This window comes from Grammomys surdaster, unplaced genomic scaffold, assembly GCF_004785775.1.
Source record: "Grammomys surdaster isolate TR1022 unplaced genomic scaffold, NIH_TR_1.0 97, whole genome shotgun sequence".
In the NCBI taxonomy this organism is placed as follows: domain Eukaryota; kingdom Metazoa; phylum Chordata; class Mammalia; order Rodentia; family Muridae; genus Grammomys; species Grammomys surdaster.
Window position 1 is genome coordinate 18,090,640 of NW_021604576.1, and position 11,035 is coordinate 18,101,674.

Genomic DNA, 11,035 nt, shown 5'->3' on the forward strand with positions numbered 1-11,035 from the left:
TTCAGTTTCTTCATATGAACAATCTCATGCATGCTAGGCCAATTTAATTTGTATGTGTGTACATACTTTATACCCACGTGAGTGTCTTTAAAAGGCTTTCAAAATTTATCCAAAATGTTTGGCACAAAGCCTTTCCTGTTGTTGTGTAGCTTAGTAGAGAACAATGTCATTTATTCAGTTGGTGTAAGCCAGACTTCTAGGAAGTGGGTGGCATTTAACTGACTGCAGTCGCTAGAGTACTTGTGAGAAGTTGCTGTTGATAACACCAAGACTCTTAGCAAACTATAACACATCATCACTCTGCCTATGAAGCTTTCCTCTACTATTCCTCAACCCACCACTTGATGCTTATGTCCCTGTGATCTGGCAGTGTATTTATTTCTCTTCATTTACTCACATGTCCATGGAAACCAGCAATAATCCATTGTGCTGTTGTCTCTGCATCTGCTTTACTTCCTTTTGCCTCTGTTTTTTTCTGAAGCAAAAGTCATCTTATCCTCTTCTCTTGATTAAAATGTGTTAGGAGCTTTTGACTGTTCTTGGGATGAAGGGTCAAGTATCTTTAACTTCTCCCTCTGGTCCCTTGCAGTAGAGGCCCAACCATTTCTTAGCCCTGCCTGTGCTTACCTCTGCATGAATACCATGGCTCTGGTTCTTTGAGGTACTCCAAGTTCTGCCTTTCCTTTGTGTGTGTCTTTTCTCTACCTTAATGACTGTCCCTTCATCCTTTGGTTTTGGTATAGCCATCTTGTTTTTGTTGTTGTTGTTTTTAATGTGTATAGGTGTTTTATCTGTGTCTGTGTGTGTGTATACCATATGTGTGCCTGGCCTGAAAAGGCCAGGAGAGGGTGTCAGATTCCCTTGGGACTGGAGTTATAGTTGGTTGTGATTGTCGTCCTCAATCCTGAGGAACTGAGCCCAGATCCTTTGGATGAGTAGCCAGTGCTCTTCACTACTGAGCACCTCTCCAGCCCCTAATTAACCCTCTTTCTGGCTGGAGATCCTTATCGGTTCTCTGTGTCCAAGTCAGATTTCGTTTGTGAGTTTATGTATACTTGTAGTTCAGCTCAATGAGATTCCTTGCCTAGTATCTTCTGCTTTGATTGCAGTATAAGTTTCATGAAGCAGAGATGTGTTTGTTTGGACTCAGCATTTTCTAGTTACTTACCACAGAATCTGGCATATTGTAGATCATTGTTGAATGAGTAAAAACTACCAATGTATGGACTATTTTGCCTTATTTAGGCTTTTACTAATATAAGTCATTCCCAGTGCACCTTGTATTAATCTTGGTTCCTGAATGGAGAAGTTGTTTGGTTTGTTGTTGTTTGTTTGTATGTAGCTTTGACTTGGAATTCTATGTTTGACCAAATTATCCTGGAATTCACAGAGATCCTCTGCCTCTAACTCCAGAGGGCTGGGATTAAAGGCATGTACCACTATACCTAGCTTGAAAAGTTGTGTGCCTGCGTGTATAACCATATTATTAGTTTGTTTAATGTGGCTATGTATTATTTAATAAATATTCTACCATATATTTACACTGTGAGCTAACTAGTATTATAATAGTAACTAATTAGCATTTAGTAGAAATTTAACATTTACTGAAACAAAACTGAAATTTTAACATATAGTGAAAATAAGCAGAAAAATTAAGCATGTGAATACTGGGAAATACACAATGTGAAGGTATATGTAAAGGTAAAACTTTGAAGGCTGGTAAGATGGCTTATCTGATAAAAGTGCTTACAGTCAAGCTAGATGTGTGAATTCATCCTCAAAATACTCATGGTGCAGAGAACTAACTCCCACATGTTGTTCTCTTACACACACACACACACACACACACACACACACACACAACACATATACATGAACACACACACACAAACAAACTCCAAAAAATAAATATGATTAAAGTAAAACCTTGGTAGTACTTTGTAGTCTGTACCAGAAGCTGTGACCTGGCACTGTCTTTTAGGAGTTTGTAGGTTGATAACTTGATTTTACACATACACAGTATGTTTTAGGTAAATGAATTGGACACGTCTTTCATTCTGTAACTTGCCTGTTGCTCTTTTTTTTTTTTAATGTCTATGGAGAAACAGAAAGTTTTATCTCTTAGCAAAGATTAGTTATATTTTCCTTTAATGGTTACAGCTTTTTGTCACATTTCCCCAGTTGTCTCAGAGGTTCTTCTAGTAATTGGTTGTTTTTCTGATCCCAGAGATTGAACCCAGGACCTCATACATGTTAGGCAAAGGCTATATCATCGAGCTACTACTCTAACCCCTAATTGAGTTGGGATCTGTGTTGATTTTCTAATTTATTGTGTTCAAATAAGGTTATATTCTGAGATTCTGTGTGTAAGACCTCAGCATGCAAACTTACTGGGGGTAGGTGGGGACAGTACAATTCAAACATAACAGAATTCATATAAGGTGTATATGTAGCTGTGGGTTGTGTATTTCCTGAGTGTGCTGTGCTGACTTGGGAGTTGTGTACCTGTCCTGAGTCCAAAGAGAACTGGCAGGTGCTGGGGTAGAGTTCCATTGAAGTAAAAGCACATGAGAGAATTCCTTGTATTGAGAATGGGTCTGTTTAGTTGGAAATGTATATATTTTGGGTTTTTAGTCCAGTGTTTCCTGCATGCTAAGTAAATGCTTTCTCACTGAGCTACACCGCAGCCCAGATCACGTGCTGCTACTGGTTTTTCCAGTATGTAGGCCCTTAAATTCGAAAGGTAGCCCCTTAAATTTGAAAGGTATGTCATATGTGAGTAAAATGTAGAATGCTATTAAATGTCAACTAACATTGCTTTTTTGTTAATTCCTGTATCTTAATAGATTGTCTGAGTTTCCACATTTTCGAAATAACCATAAAACTGCAAGAATAAAAGATTCACAGTCCAAATCTCCCCATTTGGATGATTGTTCAAAGACTGATCACGGAGTTAAAAGTGATGTTCAGAAAGATGTACATCCTAACACTTCACAGCCAAACTTGGAAAAGGAAGGAAAATCACATTCTGAAGCACAGAATCCTTTGCACTTGCCTACGGGTATTGAGAAACATTGTACCAACAATGTCTGGTCACGTTCTCCTTACCAGGTTGGAGAAGGTAACTCAAATGAGGATAATAGGAGAGGAAGGAATGGCATTAGACATAGCCAATGTAGCAGAGGAACTGATAGAACACAGAAAGACTTGAATAGTAGCTGTAGTGACGGTGAGCCAAGGGACAAAGAGGCTAATTCCAGACTACAAGGAAACCCTGAGAAACATGGAAGCAGTGAAGCAAGGGCTGAGAACAAAATTTCAGAGATTAAAAATAGCACTGGTTTGGGATATAAAAGTGAGCGCAGTGCCTCTTCTTGGGAAAAAGACACTTCTAGAGAAAGGCCACACACTCGAGTGGAACCTCCAAATGACAAAAATCTAGAGAGACAAAATGAAAGATTACAAAATATGCACAGAAAAGAGCTGCAGTCTCAGGACAAAGCAGAAAGAAAAGGTGATGTGAAGTTTAAACCAGCAGGAGAGGAGCAGGGGCATCGGGGAAGAGTTGACCGAGCATTACCTCCTCATTCCAAGAATGACATGAAATATTACAGCTTCAATAAGTATCATCCAGAAGAGAGAAGGGGAAGGGAAGATTGTAAAAGAGACAGAGGCAGTCATGGCTTTCAAGATAGAAGATGTTCATCTTCTCTTTCAAGCAACAGAAATAGCAAGTACCCGCACTCCAAGGAAGTCAGTGTTGCACACCAGTGGGAAAATACACCTTTCAAAGCAGAAAGACATAGAACTGAGGACAGGAGGAAAAGAGAACGAGAAAACAAAGAAGAAAGTAGACATGTGAAAAGTGACAAAAAATCACCTCCAGAACACTTGCAAAGGACTCATAAAGACACTAAGAAAAACACTGCTGATGGGAAGAGACATACTGAACTGAAACGTGGTAAAGACGCAGTCTCTAACAATGAGCTTTCTAAAGGGACAGATAATAAAGAATGTGCAACGAAAGTGGAGAATGGGCCAAATGAAGCAAAAGGCAAGGACTTAAAGTTAAGCTTCATGGAAAAACTGAACTTAACTCTTTCTCCTGCTAAAAAGCAGCCTGCTTGTCAAGATAACCCACATCAAATAACTGTTGTTCCCAAGCCCAATGGGATGTGTGACTCGCAGTCCTTGGAGAAGACTGAAACAGTGGCATGTCTTCCTTCTGTCAGTGAACATAATAGAGAGGAAACCAAATCAGAGTTACCAGAGCCAAAGGAGGCTCTTTCAGCAACATCTCAACTCGGGATCAGTATTCCAGAGAACAAAATGAAGGAAGAAAATAAGTTGTTATTTAAGTCTGTTGAGAAAACTGTGCCTTGTGAACTGCTTGCTTGTGGCACGGAAATTTCTTTCCCAGCACCTGTAGAAATTGAACAAGCAAGATGCTTGTTCCTATCAATGGAAGTGGAAGAGAAGTGTGGTGGTGCAAGGGCAGCTGCTTCTGTGATGATGCATGTATTACCAGAGCATGCCTCTGAAGAATTCAGCCAAGAATTGGCCACCAAAAGACATGATGGTATAAATTCTTGTGATATTTCTGAAGGTGTAAAAACAAAGGTGGTTCTTTCACCAAAATCAGCTGCAGCCAGTGAGAGCCATCTGGAGCCTTTGATTGAAGAATCTAGCATTTCACTAGTAAACTGTTCGGGAGACAATAATCCTAAACTTGAATCTTCTCTTGAAGAGAGACCTATGGTTGAGAATAAATCTTGTCCTTTGGAGCCTTGTTTACCTAAAGAGACATTTGTACCTTCACCACAGAAGACCAAGTTGATTGACCACAAAATAGAAATGGGAGAATCAAACTCAGTATATCAAGATGATGATAACTCAGTTTTGAGTATTGACTTTAATAATCTGAGACCTATACCAGAACCCATCAGTCCTCTGAATAGTCCAGTGAGACCGGTATCCAAAGTTCTTAGCATGGAGAGTTCATGTGCAATTCCACTGTATGATAGCAGTCATAAAGGTAATAGTTTATGTTATCTTCTAAAAGTTCTCCTTCTGTCACCTATATAAACAAAATAAGTACTTTGGGGAATTATAAAAATTATTCATTTACATTGTGTGTATATGTGATGTGTAAGGGATTTGTGTGCACTGAGGAATGCTTATGGAAGGAAATCAGAGGACAGTTGTGGAGTTGGTACTCTAGTACACTTTACATGGGGTCTAGGGATTGAACTCAGGCCAGTAGGCTTGTTGAGGCAAGCTCCTTTACTTAGTCTTCCTTGATTTTTAGATTTATTTTTATGTGTATGTATAAATGCCTGCGTGTGTGTATGTCCATCAAGTGTGTGCCTGGTTCTCCTGGGGGCCAGAGGAAGGCACTAGATCTCCTGGAACTGGAATTAGAGGAAGATGTGAATTGTCATATAAGTGCTGAGAAGTAAATCCTGGTCTTTTGGAGCACTAAGTGCCCCTAACCACAAAGCTACTTCTCCAGCTCCTGAACCATCTTTTTTGATATAAAAAAATTCAGATATTAACTAGAAGTAGACTCTGAGTCTTTAATCTAAGTTTAAACAACTTACTTTTTTTTTTTTAATGTAACGTGTTTTGATCCTGTGTTCTACTCCCTAACTCTTTAGATCTTCCTCACATCACCTGCCCAACTTTATATTTTTCTCTTTATAAAACCCCCTACAAAACTGCAAAAACACAAATTTTTTTAAAAAAGTAACAAAAAAAATCAAAACAAATCGAAACAAAAAGCTGGGCGCCCCGCCCCCCCCCCCCAAAAAAAAAAAAAGCCAAAGAGTTTGTCTTGTGTTAGCCAGCTACTTCTGGACATGGACCCTGCCCTGGAGTATGGTTGATATACCAGTGAAATTCACTGAAGGAAACTGATTTCCCCTTGTCAGTGCATATCAATTACAAATAGCTTGATGAATGACTCTATCTTCCAGATACAATTTATAGACATTTCTTATGCTGCTGGGAATTGAGCTCACGGCCTCTTGTGTTAGAAATGTACTCCTTCCGAGCTCTACCCCAGCTCTGTAATGCGTAAAGGTTTTCTATTACATGTATACATGTTGGTAGTGTCCAAATGTACACATGTTCGTATTTATATGCACTAGTGTGGAGGCCAGAGGTTGATGTAGTGTGTCTTTCTCAATCTCTCTCTACTCTTACTATATCGGATTGAATCCAGAGCTCAACAGTTTGGCTAGTCTAGCTCAGTGAGTTGCCAGAGATCCCTATCTCTGCCTCCCATACACTGAGATTGGGGGTGGGTTACCACACCTGCACAGCTTTGTGTCAGTGCTGGGAATGGAACTCCTGTCCTCACCTTTGAGTGGTAAGCACTTTTTTCACGAAACCATTTCTCGAACCCCTCTTTACTCCTCTCAACAAGTTTTTTCTGTCTAGCCTAGCTTGCCCTTAGCTTCCTAGGTGTTAAAATTGAAAGGGGAGTGATTGAACAAAATATTTGAAATCATCTTTACTTTACACATATACATACATACATACATACATACATACATACATATATACATACATATATACATAATTCAATTATATCATGGTTGAATATTAAGCCCAGGGCCTTGAGTATTCAAAGCCTGTATTCTGCTAATACTGAGCTATAGTCTTAGATTTCATATATACTTTTGTTCTTCAGAAGCAATCATCAGACGGCATAAAAGAGGTGATGCTGGTAAAATGAAATAAAAGTTATTCAGTTAGCTGACCTTTTGAGACTTTTATTTTCTCAATGCTGAGAATCAAATTTAGAACTTCAGTACACACTAGATAAGTGCTCTATCACTGAATCACAACCTTAGCACCTTTTGAATTCTTTGTAAGACAAGAAATAAAAGTCAGTGAAAATGATTTAAGTATTAATCATTAACATTTTGCCTTAAAAGGGGGAAGGTTATTAAAATTATACTTTGTTGTGTTTAGGATTCAAATGTCAAATGACTAAGACTCAGTGGTCATGTGATTTTAATATATTCTTCTCCACAGATGAGTTTCCATCCAATTCAACTCTTTCTACTTTCAAGAGTCAGTCTGATATAAATAAGGAAAATGAAAAACCAGTTCTCAAATTTGACAAATGTTCAGAAGCAGATTCTTGTAAGAATGTGTCTTTAGATGAATTAGAAGAAGGTGAAATTAGAAGTGATGATGAAGAATCTGTAGCACAAAAACGCTTGGAAAAGAGTGCAAGACCTAGAGCTTCTACTGAAGTGCAGTCAGGTAAAAGCAGCCCAGGAAGCAGGAGGAGCACTGCGCATGTGCATAAGGACAACGGGAGGACAGTTGTAAAACTCCCTCGGGACAGAATCACATGGAGTAAAAGATCAAATGAATCTAGACCCTCAAACACGGAAAGGAAAAGTAAAACAATGAGCATCTCCAGCTTGGAAAAAATACTTCCACTTATTCTTGCACCCTCCTCCATATGGGAGGTTATGCATATGTTACGGCTGCTAGGAAAACATGTAAGAAAAAATTATATGAAATTCAAGATAAAATTTTCATTGACACAATTTCATAGAATTATTGAATCCGCAATTTTGAGTTTCACATCACTAATTAAAAACCTTGATTTGTCTAAGATCTGTAAGTCAGTAAGTACTTTACAGAAGAGTCTTTGTGAAGTTATAGAATCCAACCTTAAACAAGTGAAAAAGAATGGCATAGTTGACCGCTTATTTGAACAGCAGCAAACAGATATGAAAAAAAAATTGTGGAAGTTTGTAGATGAACAGCTTGATTATTTGTTTGAAAAGCTTAAAAAAATTCTACTAAGGTTTTGTGATTCTGTAAACTTTGAAAATGACAATAGTGAAGGAAAACTTGGAAAAAAATATAAAGAGAGAGCCCAACATTCAAATTGTCAGAAGAAAAAAATGGACAACAGAGAAATACGGAGAGAAAAAGTACTAAAATCAGAAAATACTGTGAACTTTAAATCTTCACTGGGATGTGAAAAATTTGAAGAAAAACATCAAGACCAAAATAAAACCAATACTAGCACAGTAAAGTGTGATGTAAGAAGAACTTTTAGCACTTGTACTGATAATACAAAGAACTCTGAATGTAAAGAACAGTTTCTGGAAATGAGCTGCCCGAGCACTTCCAGGCCAGGGAAAAACGAAGGAAATACTGAGGAGGAGACACACGCGCCACAGCATGCAGGTGCTAAGTCAGAGCGGAGCTTTGAGATCCTTACTGAGCAGCAGGCATCCAGCCTTACTTTTAACTTAGTGAGTGATGCACAGATGGGTGAAATATTTAAAAGTTTGCTACAAGGTTCTGATCTGTTGGACACAAGTGGCACTGAAAAAGCCGAGTGGGAATTAAAGACTCCGGAGAAACAGCTGCTAGAGAGCCTCAAGTGTGAATCTGCACCAGCTTGTACAACAGAAGAGCTAGTTTCAGAGGGGACTTCTCTTTGTCCAAAAGTGATCAGTGATGATAATTGGTCTTTATTATCATCTGAAAAGGGTCCATCTCTGTCTTCAGGGCTTTCACTGCCAGTTCATCCTGATGTGTTAGATGAAAATTGTATGTTTGAAGTATCTTCTAACATTGCTTTAGGTAAAGATAATGTATACAGCTCAGAAAAGAGTAAGCCCTGCATCTCTTCCATACTCTTAGAAGATCTTGCAGTCTCTTTAACAGTACCATCACCTCTGAAGTCAGATGGCCATTTGAGTTTCTTAAAGCCTGAAGTTTTGTCAACTTCAACTCCTGAAGAAGTTATTAGTGCACATTTTAGTGAGGATGCGTTGCTTGAGGAAGAGGATGCATCTGAACAGGACATTCATCTAGCTCTGGAGTCTGATAACTCAAGCAGTAAGTCAAGCTGTTCATCATGGACGAGCAGGTCTGTTGCTTCAGGCTTTCAGTATCACCCTAATCTTCCCATGCATGCTGTCATAATGGAAAAGTCCAATGATCATTTCATTGTGAAAATACGGCGTGCAACACCCTCCACCTCCCCTGGCCTTAAACATAGTATGGTAGCTGAGGAGTCATTGACATCTTTGTCTAGAACTGGAAATGAAGCTGATGTGGCAACAGAGAAAGAACCTATCCTGTTTCAGAGTACAGTTTTAAAACCTGTCAAGGACTTGGAAAATTCTGACAAAGATATTGATAAAAGCAAACCAGCTCATGAAGAACAGAACTCTATAGTACAAACACAGGTTCCAGATATATACGAATTTCTTAAAGATACCTCAAATAAGGTGGTTCATTGTGATCAAGTGGTTGATGATTCTTTCAAATTGCATCAAGTATGGGAACCAAAAGTTTCTGAGAACATTCAAGAATTGTCTTCAGTGGAAAAAATTCCACACTCTGTTGATAATCATCTTCCTGATACACACATAGATCTAACAAAAGATCCAGCCACTGAGACTAAAAGCTTCAGGGAGCTGATGGAAGTAACAGTTTTAAATATTGATCACTTGGAATGTTCTAAAACCAACTTAGATCAAGATGCAGAGATAACAGGTAGTTCTTTACAGCCTGATACTATAGATGCTTTTATTGATTTGACACATGATGCTTCAAGTGAGAGTAAAAACGAAGGTAGTGAACCTGTGTTAGCTGCTGAAGGTATGGGATGCCAGGTAATATGTATAGATGAGGATAACCACAAAGAAGCAAAGATGGGAAAGGCAAACAGTCCTTTAGAATGTATTGTTGAAGAAACTTGTATTGATTTGACCTCAGAGTCTCCTGGCTCCTGTGAAATCAAGAGACATCCTTTAAAATCAGAGCCTCCATCAAAGTTGGATTGTTTAGAGTTGCCTGAAACTCTGGGTAGTGGTCACAAGAAGAGAAAAAGCAGTCCTGGTGTGAATCACTCTTCTCAGAAAAAACAAAGAAAGGACATAGACTTAAGTAGTGAAAAGACCCAGAGACTTAGTCCTAATTCTGATAGAAATGGTGATGTTCACAGAAAACAAGACAGCAAGAAAAAGGAACCAATAGTAAATGACACGTCCTTGTCGTCAGAGGCCAACCCAGAGGTGAAGGGTTCAACAGCAGCACTTGCTACTTTTCCAGCAAGCCTTTCTGCAAAAAATGTTATCAAAAAGAAGGGAGAAATTATAGTTTCATGGACAAGGTAAGACTTTTCTGAAATGTTTTAGATCATTAGAGAAAAATGAGAAGTGGGCAGTCTAATCCAACATTTCCTCAGAATTCTGTTGCATCCTAAATAAGAGACACGATGGATTGATTACTTTAGTAATGGCCAAAGTGGGGCTGGAGAGATGATTCAGTGGTTAAGAACACTTGCTCTTGTATAGAACATGACTTTGGTTCCTAGCGCCCACATCAGCTGGCTCACAACTCCAGATCCAGTAGAACCAATGTCTCTGGCTTCTGAGAACATTTGAACTTCTTTGTGCTTTCTCCCTCTTCCCCCCCCCCCCCAATTTAAAAAGGAATTGGCCAAAGTTAGTTGGTGGTCGGTTTTTTGGTTTTTTGTTTTTTGGGGTTTTTTTTGTGTGTTTTTTTAAGTACAATCTAGTTATGGTGTAGAATAGTCTAGAATAATAGCTTTTATTCAGTGGTGTGAATGACTGGTCTTAAGCTATTTATTATAGGTTTGATTTGGTTTTGAGATATGATCTCAGTGTGTAGCCCTGACTAGTCTAAAACTCACAGATCCAGTTGCCTCTGTTTCCTGAGTGCTGTGATTAAAGATGTAGCCTACCACATGCTGGCGGGTTTGCTTTTACAGTTGGTCTCACTGTAGCATATGCTGGCCTCAAACTCAGAATCTCCCTGACTCCGCTTAAATCTCCACACTGGGTTGTTGCATTACTTTTAACTTAGAATCTCCCTGACTCCGCTTAAATCTCCACACTGGGTTGCATTACTTTTAACTTAGCTTTTTTCTCCTCTCCTCTCCTCTCCTCTCCTCTCCTCTCCTCTCCTCTCCTCTCCTCTCCTCTCCTCTCCTCTCCTCTCCTCTCCTCTCCCCTTCCCTCCC

At 39.0% G+C, this 11,035-nt stretch overlaps 1 protein-coding gene across 1 annotated transcript in view; it reads left to right on the top strand.

The window, feature by feature from the left end:
• Nucleotides 1–11,035, top strand: part of Casp8ap2 (caspase 8 associated protein 2) — a 31,407-nt gene that overhangs the window by 17,928 nt on the left and 2,444 nt on the right. The window contains exons 7-8 of the mRNA XM_028780913.1: nt 2,847–5,035; nt 7,042–10,162. Coding sequence (XP_028636746.1) covers nt 2,847–5,035; nt 7,042–10,162 — 5,310 coding nt within the window. The remainder of the gene's footprint in view (nt 1–2,846; nt 5,036–7,041; nt 10,163–11,035) is intronic.